This window comes from Anabrus simplex, chromosome 2 (assembly GCF_040414725.1).
Source record: "Anabrus simplex isolate iqAnaSimp1 chromosome 2, ASM4041472v1, whole genome shotgun sequence".
Taxonomy (NCBI): Eukaryota; Metazoa; Arthropoda; class Insecta; order Orthoptera; family Tettigoniidae; genus Anabrus; species Anabrus simplex.
The window spans coordinates 167,592,094-167,606,561 of NC_090266.1; the positions used below are offsets into that span (position 1 = coordinate 167,592,094).

Genomic DNA, 14,468 nt, shown 5'->3' on the forward strand with positions numbered 1-14,468 from the left:
GGCATTTACATATTTGTCGTTATCCGGCTGTCCTCAGTTATAATCCATTTTCTATTACTTTCAAGTTTCTTAACTGTATTATTTTCTTCCTTAATTACGCCGTATGTACGCGTGTGCTACAAACTACTGGATGTATTTCCACCAAGACTCACATTTAGAATACACCTGTCCTTGATAGGTTTTGGGCAAATATTGTTTCTAAATCTCTGAACTGACTGGGGGTTTATACGAAACCGAAACAGTGATTTTGCACTTCCACAAAATATACACAACCAACGTTAATTTAAATCTACCTACCTTGGTAGAAATTAATTTCTAAACCTTTTTCCTCATGTGCATCATTTCGATACGAGGATTAATAAGGGAGATATCATTAACGGACCGTTTTTCTTTACAAGTCCCATCGGACTTAACTCACGAGCGGGTGCGTGTAAAGCGTATTCCTTACAACTTGAAAACTACTGAAGACATTCGAACCAAACTTTGTATTTAGCATCCACCTGTCCAAAGGTAGGTTTTAAACTTAAATAACATTTCATGTTCCGGAATGGACTGGCGGTTTATAGGGAACCGAAATGGTTATTTTACTCTTCCACAATATATACAGAACAAGACCAACCTGACGAAATCGACCAAACGTGATAGAATTCCACCTCTAAACCCTTTTTTTCATGTGCATTTTTTCGTCAGTAGGATTAATAAGGGAGATATCATGAATGGTCACTTTTGCATGTTAAGTCCAGCGCACATAGCCCGAAGGGTGTTTTACATGGAGCAGATTCCTTATCTATATAAATCAAATCGTAACGACTGTGTGCCTCTACACTGACTATTTTGGCGAAATTTTCGTACAGCTTTCCGTTTAAGGGGTAATAATGATCATCTCCATAATTTTTGGTTTAGTTACCTGGAAGTCCTAATTTTTACCCGCCTCGCCCAAAATCCAGATCTGCCAGAAGAAAAAGAAGATAATTGAAATTTGAAAAAATTATACGTTTTAGCCTGTAACGAACGGAAAACATCCTAGATTATTACATTTTTCACTTTTTATCCCCGAAGAATATCGAAATATGCAGGCAATTTAAATGATGGTGCAGACCTTCGGAAATTCCTATCACATAACAGATTGCACAATCTCCGTTCAATTTGGAATGATCTACAACCTTGGTCTTATGACTTTTTGCCGTATCTGTATCCCTTTTACGCTTGATTTTTCTCTATTAATCGATGTTAAGTCAGTTTGGAATTTTCACAAGCATAATTCATACTTTCGATTACTTATATGAAATACAGAATCATCAAACTCTTCACGAAAATCGGCCCACCCAGTAGCCATCTGTGAGCCAAATTCTATGTATGTAGCTGTCACATAATTATCCGAAAAGTAATGTAATGTGAGATAATCTTACAAAAACGTTACCCTGTTCCACGTTTCTAACTCAATCTGACCCTAGAATAGATGACATATCATAGGACCAGCCATTTAGGGCACTAAATCCGGCGTGTCTTATAGTATAATTCTTTGTCGATATGACGTACGTTTAGTAGCAGTTAATCTGTAAATGAAGGTCTTCAATATTGTAAACACGCATATACTTTCGTATGTCGATCTATATATATTCACTGATGTCGATTTGTAGCGATCGAGAAAGGGTGGGTCTGCTAATGTAATGAGTACTCCCCACACCGACTTTGACTGGCTGTATGAAAGGGCCCTTCTCCAACTCCTGTGTAACTGTCATTAGTAAGGAAGGTCTACAATTGTAATGAATAGTTCGCTTCTCGATTTGACTTGCAGAAGGCAAGTGAGCATGCAGTTTTGTGTAAAACTTCCCTACCCGATTGTGTTTGGCCGAAGGCAAGGGTGCCCGCTATTATAAACAAATGTCCTCATCTAAAATGTGACTGGCATTAGGCATAGTGGCCTGCTATTTTGATGGAAACTCACCAACTTGGTGTGACTGGCAGTAAGCTGGCTGGCAGTAGGAAAATCGGCCTGACATTATAATGATAACGGCACAACTCAATTTTTAATGGTGATAGGGAATTTGCCTGCCATTATAAGAAAATCTCCTCGACTGTAATCTGTTTGGGAGTAGGAAATGGGGCCTGCCATTGTAACGAACACTCCCAACTTGATTGTGACCGCGCAGTAGGCAATGGGGCCTCCAATTATAATGTAAACTTCCCAACTCGATTGTGAATGGCAGTAGACAAGTGAGCCTGCCGTTATATCACAAATCCATTACAAACACTTTACATTGGAAACAACGTATGGGGACATCCCCACGCTCTTTCTCGGATAACGCTAAGAGACATGCAATTTTAAAACAATCTTATTTACTGCATGTACACTGTTTACTTCGATATTCGAATACAATGTTGAACACCGTAGCGAAGCACGGGTACATTTGCTAGTTACACAATAAATTTTATCGTTCATTAACTTCACTTGTGGACTCTACTACAGAGAAGAGTGATTACATATTCAGTTTAATCGTACAATCATTTTGCTTGCTGGCTCTACTGAAACAGACGGGTGTAAACTTAGTGTAGGTAACGAACTGATCTTCGACAACGGACCTTCCGATGAGTGATTACGATCTAAGTCATTACATGACTTATTACAACAACTTCTTGGTGCCCATAGGAGTTGAAGATGCTGTTAGAACTTCATGGTGGCCATGGCAACTGGTGAAGCTGACAGAATTTCATGATGCCTATGGCGAATGGATGCTGCTAGAACTTCGTGGTGCCTATGATGGATGATCATCACAGATGGAACTTCATTGTGCCTATGGTGAATGCTGATGGAAACGTCGTAAACCTGTCTTGCAGTGTTCGAGTCATTTCGTAGCATAAGCCAACGAAGATAAATTGTATAGGTGATATATTACGGTATTGACCAGCGACGTCTCGTTGGTGAAGTAACCGGATGTTCATATTAGCTTAAAACAGACAGAAAAGTAAACAATTGATATCCTCGAACTAACGCTCCTCTGAGTAGGTACAGGTATGTACAAAGAAACATTAATCACTGTAAATGAAAGATAACATAGTTCTTCACCCAGTGAGTATGAACGAATAACTAATTTATATTCGCGATAACTATTGACTACACGCATAAACACATTTTTTTTTGCTAGTTGCTTTACGTCGCACCGACACAGATATGTCTTATGGCGACGATGGGATAGGAAAGGCCTATGAATGGGAAGGAATTGGCCGTGGCCTTAATTAAGGTACAGCCCCAGCACTTGCCTGGTGTAAAAATGGGAAACCACGGAAAACCATCTTCAGGGCTGCCGACAGTGGGGTTCGAACCCACTATCTCCCGATTACTGGATACTGGCCGCACTTAAGCGACTGCAGCTATCGAGCTCGGTCAAACACATATAAAAATAAAGAAAAATATAATATAAAGAAATAAACTCTGCTTCAATAATATTTATAATATACAAATGATGCACACACAGCAGCAGAAATAATACTGCAATTCTCAAAGACCCGCAATTACTCCGTGACGTTTTAACGGAGCTCTTATTTACGAAAAATGCTCCCCAATACACAATCCCGACAAATCACTAAAAAAGTTACAACAGTCCGGCAACAAAATTAGAGTAAGAATATAACATTGCTCCCATTTATACCTTGTCTGTCTGTGCATACCAGCTTAAGATCAAGTCAGTGAGCAGAATTGCACAAGTGTTAACCTAACATTTTCCGAGTTATTGGAATCGTTTATATTCATATCTTACAGTTATAGGATATTTCATGAATCAGGTAGCATAATTTCTTTTTAAATTGTAGAATTCACTAACAGTAGTACCAGTCCAATATTTGGTGGAGAATTGTAACGGTTGTGTACAGTACCCGGCATTATTATTTATAATGCCAATCTTTTATAACCTTAACCAATGAAGAACAAACAAAATTAACTTATATCCAAGTGCAGTAAAATAAACCCGGCTGATGAAAGTCTAAGACAAGGAAAAAAAACGTGGCGGATCCTACAACGAATGATTTAAAATGTCTCTAAATCTATTGAAACTACCAGTATTTGCTAATAGTTTGGCTACATTGCATTCTTGTAGTGTTAGCAGACAAAAGAAAGTTTGACTGACAAGTCTGGTCATACAGCATGTGGCCGTGACCGTGACAAATGCTGCCCTCTTTGGGGGTTCATGGCAGCTTGTACCTCTGCAGACCACGATCACATAAAATCTGTGCTCCGAATTCCCATACAGGCAGCATTGCCCGCATATCCGAGTTATGCAAACTGCCGAACTTTGCAGTCCTCACCAGCTTGTGACCGTCTGGCAGAAGCGCTATATTTCAATGTTTGCATAGTGGAAACAGACTTTTAAAACTAACAAAACTGTTTTTTTTTATTATTACTAATTGTCATGTCACCGTAATAATGTAAGTGTTCACGTGCTCCTGTGATCTTATACACGAGACGCTACAGATACTGACCTAATTGATAATAAACTGATAGTTAACTGGACCCTTGTTCATTATGAAAGCCTCTCTCTGTACCAGCTCCATTGAATGTACCACATATGATCCTTCATACATTATTCTTCGTGCTTTTAAAGTTAGCCATTGTTGCAGGCATTTACTGGTACAATATATAGCATTAATTCTTCGAGGTTATTCCTAACTGGGCCTTTATCTCCTCATTTGAGTACTCTTCTGCCATTGTTTACACCAGCTGGCACCAGCAATCATTCTAACCAATTTAAGGTGTATTACTTCTAACTCATGAATATGATACCCCAAGTCTATCCAGCTTTCATTCCCGTACAAAAAATCCGTCTGTAAACAGATCGATTTAAAGCTGGATTTGGGTGAGAACTCACTTCCTTCTTACAAAATTACTTTGATCCAAGAACTCACTCTAACATCAGTTTTCACTGCAGCCAAATTGGCTAAATGTAAGCATTGCTCAAATGAATCTGAGACTTTAATAATAATGTTATTTGCTTTACGTCCCACTAACTACATTTACGGTTTTCGGAGACGCCGAGGTGCCGGAGTTTAGCCCCGCAGCAGTTCTTTTACGCGCCAGTAAATCTGCCGACACGAGGCTGACGTATTTGAACACCTTCAAACACCACCGGACCGAGCCGGGATCGAACCTGCCAAGTTGGGTCAGAAGGCCAGCACCTCAACCGCCTGAGCCACTCAGTCCGGCAATCTGAGCCTTAGTACCACGGCTGTTATGTGAAGAAAGTGGACACAGCATTTGCATTGGTGGATAGATGCATATGTCAGGAAGTGGGGAGTAATTCGGAGGAAAACCAGTGCAGTTCAAGTAACAGAGAGGCTGTTAGGACAAGATTTTCAGTATGCATCAAGTTACTTCCATGAGTACAGCTACGTATCTCCAGACTGCCAACTTTCCTTCCTTTTTGTTTCCCTTGGCATTTACAAAATCACCTTCTTGGCCCAATATGTTTTTCAGATTCTGTCCTTGTTTATTTTTCTTTTGATCCTCTATTTTAGTCCTGCTTCCTACCACTGCCAGTGTTGTACTGATTCCAGCCTCCTCTCCAACATCCGGTGAAAAACCTATTCTCACAGGTTGGTCCTCATCACCAGTGACAGTGTCCTTGGTCTGCGTAGCTGTCAGCGAAGCCACTGGCAAGTGGTTCACTTCTGCTTCTTGCTCTTCAGCAATCCTCCTTCTGGCTTGTGGCAGTGTCACTGCACTGTCTCCCCGAGCCAGTATTTTCAACTGTGCTGATGAGTAACCTTTTTCTCTCACCATTCCCCATGATGATCAATTTCTTGCCTCTTATGAAAGCTCTAAGACACTCCTTTCTGGCTTCACCCCAATGGAATCAAAGAATTTTCATTTCATTTCTCTCCTCAGGGCCCATCTCCCTATTAATCCAACCTCTGTCCCCTTTAAATTCTTGGCAGATGCCAGCTGCAACTTTCTAGACCCATTTCCTTGATTTCTACCTATTCTTTGTATGTCATTCACATCAAATTCAGTACAGCTCTCTCTCATTCCTTATCACTTCCAACACACATGTTAATAATGATATATTATTCTCCCCTCACTTCCTGTTAATGCCATATATGATGGGGCATCTATTATGTTGTGTAAGTGTTGTTTTCCTGGCCTGCCTTTTCAGTTTTTATGTACGCTGCTCCAACACCATGTGATATCTCTTCAGCAACGAGTATTCCTCTCCTTGGTATTTTTCTAGGCCTTGTGTAATCTCTGGCAGTTCACCTTCCAGGCTGTTTTAAAGATCATTTATATCCTTATTCCAATCAATAATCAACTTCCTTGTCATGTTGGCTTGGCTCACCTCCTTCGTCACACTCTTAATTTTTCAAAATCTTCCAAATTCAGGGGCCCAGGATTAATGTCCACTCCTCCAATCACCAATAGCACCAAGATCACTATTGCTAACAACACCATTTCAAAATAATTAATACCATTTTTCATTCCATATACCTGGTATTTTAAGCAGTTATTCCAGAAGTGCCCTGTAAAGTTCGAGCACTATTCTTATTTTGCTTACACTCAGCACACACACACACACACATCCCCTTCACTTGCGAGGTTCCAATCGTATGTCTATGTACAATTCCATATGTAAATCAATTAATGTCTGGAGCAAATTTTGATATGCTTTGTTCTTACATTTACAAGTTACTGTTATTTCATGATTCCACCAAAATGTTTGCCTTTACCTATTTTTAAAGACAGTTGTTCTCAAGCATTTCCCTGTTGTTTCTACTACAGCATCCCTGTATGCTATACATTCTCTTTCTTCATCCTGAACCTGCTGACTGTCTGTTATTTAGAACTTCCTACTAATAACATCCATATACTTCTGTCTAATTTCTTCATTCTGGAGTATTTCTAACCGTATTTATCTGCAGGCAGACTTAAACATCTCTATCCTAGGCTTCGAGATTCTTAGTTCATTGCATATCTGATAGGGGTAGGTATTATAAAAAATTCTCTGGAGTAATTACTATATTTCAACTGTGATTATAATTATGAAGCATATAAGAAATGTTGCTTAACATAGTCTTAAACAACTATTTTTAGTAACTTATTTAGTCCATTCTAATTGGGCATTGGCCAATCAAAACTTGCATGGTTGGAGGGGCAGCCTCTTTGACTGTTGTAGCAACTCGCTGAAGATCATTTGAAGAACACTGTGTTCTTATTCTCTATTCTCTGAGACAGAGGTGCATTTCCTAAGGGTTATGTCATCCTTAGTTGGTGCTTAGTAGAATTCAGCTGCAGCAAATGCAATGTTGCCTGCCACTTAGACATTAACCCACCTACAAAATTTTGCCCAGGTGTGCAGTTACATTATTTCCTGGGTCAAGGAGCTATTTTTTGTTCAACCAGCCATAAATGTATTCTGAAGCAAATGTAAATATTAAGAACCATAATAATGCTTTGATTTGCACTTTCTTGGATGGGAATAATAACTATCTTTTCTTTCATTTGATGAAACAGAAAATGTTATCATGTCTCTAATGATAGTGATACATCAATGTAAGGACAGTTAAAAACAACTATTACTGCCTTGTTGAAAGTGTTTAAAGTGATTTGAAATATGGAAAATATATTTTATATTTTATGAAACTGTAAAATTATGTCTACTACTGAGTGTACATTCATTAACACCAACTGCAAAATTGATGTTCTCTTGAGTTTAGTTATCTAACTCTCCTGGAATACATCAATAATTATCTTTATCCCTACCAACTCCTTAACTTCATGTGTGTTTTTAAAGTAATTTTTCAGTTTTTTGTGATGCTCCACCAATGAAATTTTCTGCAGAAATGTATTAAATAAACAAATTATTTTTTTTTTTGCAGCCAAAATGCAAGTACGCCTCTTCAAGAAGAGGGTTGTGTTGGTAACAGTGGTGGCAATAATACTTTACTTCACTTTTCGGTCTAAGGAGCACCATTATACTCTAAAATTTGACATAAAGAACTCCAAAGCAAAATATGTGTGGGAATTTGTTGCTGATTTTAGTAATATGAAGGAGTTAATTCCTAATATGTGAGTATAGTACCAATTTTATCATTTAATTATGTAATTAATTTATACCTCATTTCTTCTGATGATGGTGGTGAACACATGAGGTGAAAATGATGTTCAGTTGAAATATCCTCTTAAAGCATCAAACAATGTAGCATAATTTACAAATCATATTTTGAAAGGGCATGGAACAGGAACACCTAACTAGGAACAGATTGAAAAGAACTGCTTCTGTTCCCATACTGACTAGTCATCCTATTATGTGTTCCTTTTCTTTTCATGTTTATATCTGTATATATAGCTTTATTTGTCATTTGTTTGTCCCTTTTTATTGTTTGGGAACCATTTCTCCTTGTGTGTTTCTCCTTTGTTCCTATCAACCAATTTTCCTTGAACTGTATTTGGAGCTGTCATCTAGGTAGCAGATTCCCTAGGGCCTGTCAATTGTTTACATGTCTTTTGTTTTAATGATTTCAAAGAATTTGGAAATTTATCAAATATTACCTTTGATATAATGTATTCCAATCTCTAAGCCCTCATACTATAAATATTCACACTAATGATCTTTCCTGTCTTCAGAAACTTCACTCAAATTTATTCATCTACTATCATCATTCCAAGCCATATCTCCACTGACTACTTGGAACATACTGCTAAAGTGAGCAACTTGTCTCTTTACTCCCTGGTCTTCCCAGTCCAAAGCTCTTTTGTCAGAAATTACTCAGAACAAATCATGCTGCTTTCCTTTGGATCTTTTCCAGTTTTTATATCAATTAATCCTGGTGTGGGTCCTATACACTACCATGCTCTCATTGGGGTCTTATCAGAGACTTATAAACACTTTCCTTTACACCCTTACTACAACTCATAAGTTCTTACCATTTATTTGCAACGTCATTAAAGTAATTACCCCAATTTATATTGTTCCGTATATTAACACCTAAGTACTTACAATGGTCTCATGATGTACTATCAGACGATCAACACAGTGATTAAAATTGAGAGGACATTTCCTTGTGGCTTTTCTGACTTTTTCATCATGTTTACCATCATGCCATTTTCTGTGGTCATTCTCACAATATTCTACAGGATATTTGTAGTTGCTCACAGTCCTATAACTTATGTACTACCGTATCTAAACATCATAATATCATTCACAAAATGCCTTACATGCGATTTCTGTACTTTACTCATATCATCTATATATATAAAATAACTTGTCCTGACTGACTGACTGACTGACTGACTGATTCATCATCGCCGAGCCAAAACTACTGGACATAAAGAGATGAAATTTTGGGGATATATTCATATTAAGACGTAGGTGCTCGCTAAGAGAGGATTTTTGGATATTCCTTCGCTAAGGGGGTGAAAACGGGGGTGAAATTTTAAAATGAGTTGCTCTATATCTCAAAACTTTAAAAGTTTACAGATGTAAAAATTGGTATTTAGAACCTTCTTTAAAAATAAGGAAACACGTATTTTTTTGTTTTCAGAAAATCCCAATAGGAGGGGTGAAAAAGGGTGAAAATGGGAAAAAATGGGTTGAATGCCTTTAATCAGGATACCGGTACCTATATCTCAGAAACTGAAGATATTACAGACCTGAAAATTGGTACTTTTGATCTCTTTTAAAAATAAAGAAACACGTAATTTTTTGTTTTTGGAAAATCCAATTAATGGGAGGGTGAAAAGGGGGTGAATTTTTAAAATGAAGGAATCTATATCTCCAAACTTTTAAAGTTTGCAGATGTAAAATTTGGTATTTAGAACCTTCATTAAAAATAAAGGAACACGTATTTTTTTGTTTTCGGAAAATCGCAATAGGAGGAGTGAAAAGGGGCTAAAAAGTGGTTGAATGCCTTTAATGAGGCTACTTATATATCAGAAACTGAAGATATTACAGACCTGAAAATTGGGGTTTGGGATCTCCGTTAAAAATAAAGAAACACGTATTTTTTTGTTTCTGGAAAATCCAATTTAGGGGGGGTGTGAAAAGGGAGTAATATTTTAAAATGAGTGTATCTATCTCAAAATTTTTAAAGGTTATATATGTGAAAATTGGTATATAGAATCTCCTTTAAAAATAAATAAACACACGTATTTTTTCGTTTTTGGAAAATCCAAATATTGGGGGGTAAAAAGGGGGGAGGGTAAATTTTTTAAAATGAGTGTGTATACATCTTAAAACTTTAAAATTTACAGATGTAAAAATTGGTAGTTAGAATCTCCTCTAAAAATAAAGGAAAACGTATTTTTTGTTTCCTGTAAATCCCAATAGGAGGGGTGTAAAAGGGTGAAAAATGGGTTCAATGCCTTGAATGAGGATACACATATCTCAGAAACGAAAGATATTACAGAACTGAAAATTTGTATATGGGATCTCCTTTAAAAATAAAGAAACACGTATTTTTTAGTTTTGGAAAATCCAATTAATGGCGGTTAAACAGGAGTGACAAATTGGGTGAATTTTTGAAAGACTATATCTACAGAATATCTTGGAAACGTAAAATGTTACAGACGTAAAAGGTGGGTGTTTGTATCTCCTGTAAATCTAAAGAAACATAGGTGATTTGTGTTTGGAAACTCCACTTAAGGGGAACTCAAAAGGGGTGAAATTTTAAAATGAGAATTTTTACAGTTTATCTCAAAAAACTTAACATGTTACAGAAGTGAAAAATGGTATTTTTTATCTCTATTAAACATAAAGAAACGTGTATTTTTAGCTTTCGGAAATACCACTTGGGTGGAGGGGGGGGGGGGTAAAAGTGACTGAAAATGGTGTTGAATTCTTTTAATTAGGCTACTGATATCTCAAAAATGAAGATGTTACAGACGTGAAATTTGATATTTGCAATCTGCTTTAAAAATAAAGAAACACGTATTCTCGGAAAATCCAATGAGGGGGGGGGGGGTGAAAGAATTGAAAAATTAATTAAATTAATTGAATGAGAATACATACATCTAATAAAAACTAAAGTTGTTACAGACGTGAAAATTCGTATTTGGATCTCCTTTAAAAACAAAGAAAAACGCGTTTTGGGGGGAAACCATCTTGGAGGGCGGGAGTGTAAAGGAGTTGAATTCCTTTCATGAGGACACATAAATCAAAAACTGAAGAAGTTAGAGTCGTGATAATTGGTATTTAGAAGATCCTTTACTATTAAAGAAACAAGTATTTTTTGCGGGAAAATTCACTTAGGGGGGTGGGGAGTAGTGTGAAATGAAGTGAAAAAAGTAAATTATTTTTATGGGGATACTTATATCTAAAAACTGAAGGTAATAGACGTGAACATTGGTGTTTGAAATCTTCTTTAAACATAAGAAACAAGCCTTCATTTAATTTTTTTTGGGGGGGGGGGTGCCGGTAAATAAACTTAACGGCGGTGGGGTGTAGAAGGAGGTGAGACCAATTGATTTTACTGTTCTTAATGTACTTATAAGGATCCTCGGCAGCGCGCCGGCCTCTCACAGCTGGGTTCCGTGGTTCAAATCCCGTTCACTCCATGTGACATTCGTGCTGGACAAAACGGAGGCGGGACAGGTTTTTCTCCGGATACTCCGGTTTTCCTGTCATCATCCATTCCAGCAACACATAATAATAATAATAATAATAATAATAATAATAATAATAATAATAATAATAATAATAATAATGATGATGTTCCGGACCGTCGTCAAATGTGCGGACCGCGCTGGAAACGGCTCCTGGACGGGTAATGACTAAGAATGCAGTCCGGCCGCGGGTTCAGTGCCTTCTAGTCACCCAATATGACACCACGCCGGATCTCCTGAAGGATTTTATCCATATTAAAAATGATTATAGGAAAAGATGGCAAAGATTTACGGACCCAACTGACCGGGAGGAATACCTGAGCCTAGCCCGGGAAGAACGAAATCGATTGCTGGAAAAGAAGATTGAAAAATGGGAGGAAACATGCCGTAATCTAATAGAAAACGAGTCAGATCGGGAATTTTGGTGGGTTCTCGCAGAAAACGAGTCAGACCGCGAATTTCGGCGGATTATATATCTAAAACAATAAGCATTCAATTATAAATTTCAGTATAATACCGTAGCGAAGCACGGGTATCTTGCTAGTTTATACATATAAGAAAACCTAAATATCCAATACAACTCCCTTGCGGGACACTATTAATGCATCAACTGCTCTAATATTCTCTGAGTTCTGCTTTCTGGAAATTTAGTCACACATTTAACCACTGTTTCATAGTCCAATAGCCCTGATTTTTGTGAAAATTCTCCTACGACCTATCCTGCAGGTCAACATCAATATAGAACATTTGATCAACTGAATCTAAAATATCTCCTATATCTTGCTAGAATCTGCCTTGTTCAGCCTCACTGGAATAACAATTCTTAACCCTGAACATTCTACCAAACTAGTTAGTAATATTACAAATGTGTCTAACATAACCAGAGCTTACAAGCAACACAAGTCAAGCTGACTGGTCTATATTATCTGCTTTATGTCTGTCACCCTTCACTTTGTATAATGGAACTACAATAGCAACTTCCCATTCATTTGGTATAATATCTTCTTGCACATGTAACAAAATAAGTCTTTCATATGTGGCACTGTATCCCAATCCATTTCTTTTAGTATATCCCCAGATATCTTATCAATCCCAGCTGCTTTTCAAGGTGTCAAATTTTTTGCCTGTTTGTAAATGTCTTTATTATCATAGGTAATTTCAGTACTTTGCTAGTATTAGTCACCTCCTAAATATGGACATTATCCTTATATCCAGAATACTTCTGCCTTGTGTAAATCCTCATGTATACACTCCCCTTGTTCATTAATGATCCCTAGAATTATCTTTCTGAAACATGTTTCTGCCTTAGTATACCTATACATACACTTCCATTTTTACCTAAAATTTATTTGACTGCCAGTTATTTTTGCCATCATGTTATCCTTAGCTGACATTGTTGTTAAATTCATTTCCTAGCAAGTTATTTCAGTCTCTCCTTACTTCCACTAAAGTTTATTTCTTACTAATCTGCACATCCTTCTTATTCTTTTTACTTCTCTGTTATAATGTAGCAGGTTATTAACGTTCCTTGCCATATTTTAATGTACTGTACATACCTGTTTTCACACTTCTCAACAGTTGAAAGGATGAGGGTAACATAAAGCAAATTTTTCAGGAGAGTAAATTGAATGTTTGAAGACTCATTTCAAACAGAAATTCAGAACTAGAGAATTTATGTAATGCTAATATCAAAGAACCATCTGTCTGAAGCAAACATGCACATAAAGTTTACTCCTCTTGCAGTATTTGTTGTTACAAATGAGTTAAACATTTCAACATGCAATGGACCCTGGTCATTTTTCCCTGGGATTAAATACAAGTAATTATTTTTGTTATTATTCTGTGACCAAACTAGAACAATTTGCATTGCAGGCATGTTGTTTTCATCATATATCTACATAAAATGCTAAGTTAACAATCAAAGTGAACACCAATTAATATTACTTATTAGTAATTACTATAAATGTCCTTGTTTTACATTTCACTAATAACAGTAGTTTGCTTCTTTCTTGTGATTCACTTCAAGCTGTTATGTTCCCTCGATACGGCAAAATCTTACTTAACAATAAAAACACACTTTTCTTTACACTGATTTAATGGAGACCTCCTTCAGAACCTCTGGAGAAGAATGGGTGAATTGACTGATATCTGAAATATGAAGCTAAGGAAGACTACTATTAGTATAGTTTCTAGTACTGCTTAACCAAGAAGTATATATAAAATTAATTTTCTCTATTTTATCTTACCTATCATCTAAACATCATCAGCTTCAGCCACTGCATCTGGAGTGGTTGTGAGCATCTGAGCATCTGACCTACAAAATTGCTTAAGATGCTGGATGTCGTCATATGTTTCCTTCGATATGGGAATAGCACATGCATAGCATTCGGCTGGTTCATTTGCACCCATTCTTTTGTCCAAGGTTTTGCTTCTTGTATCTTTGATCGCGCTGTAGCTATATATCCCACTGTAAGTTTCCTTATGACCAAACATTGTTGCCTTTGATTGAACAAAATGTAGCTGTAGGATGGGTTGAATTGGGCATTGTAATTTCTTCTTATGTCTTTGTTCCAAAAATTCTCCCCATTTGTGGAACAATTTTTGTGTGCCATTCACAACTTAGAAAGTGGATGGCTTTACTCTAGCACTTCTGAAGATATCCTTCCAATCCTCAGGGACTTCTGCCAGAAAGCACTGATTTATGAGACCCATATTTTTGTCACATTTTAGATATGAATGACCTCGCACTGGAAATGTCATGATAACAGAGTCAAAGCATTTCTGTACTGTAGTCATGTAGTGCAGCAGCTTTATTGTTATGTTCTTATTCTGTCCATTGCAAGAGTTACACAATATGTGCAATGAGCACAAATAAGTTCTA

The 14,468-nt window shown here is 37.0% G+C and overlaps 1 protein-coding gene across 2 annotated transcripts in view; it reads left to right on the forward strand.

Annotated features, from left to right (window-relative positions):
* Nucleotides 1-14,468, forward strand: part of LOC136862723 (uncharacterized) — a 123,724-nt gene that overhangs the window by 42,559 nt on the left and 66,697 nt on the right. For both annotated transcript variants that reach the window (XM_068226500.1, XM_067138945.2), the window contains one exon: nt 7,864-8,053. In XM_068226500.1, the coding sequence (XP_068082601.1) occupies nt 7,869-8,053 (185 nt within the window). In that variant the 5' untranslated portion in view covers nt 7,864-7,868. The remainder of the gene's footprint in view (nt 1-7,863; nt 8,054-14,468) is intronic.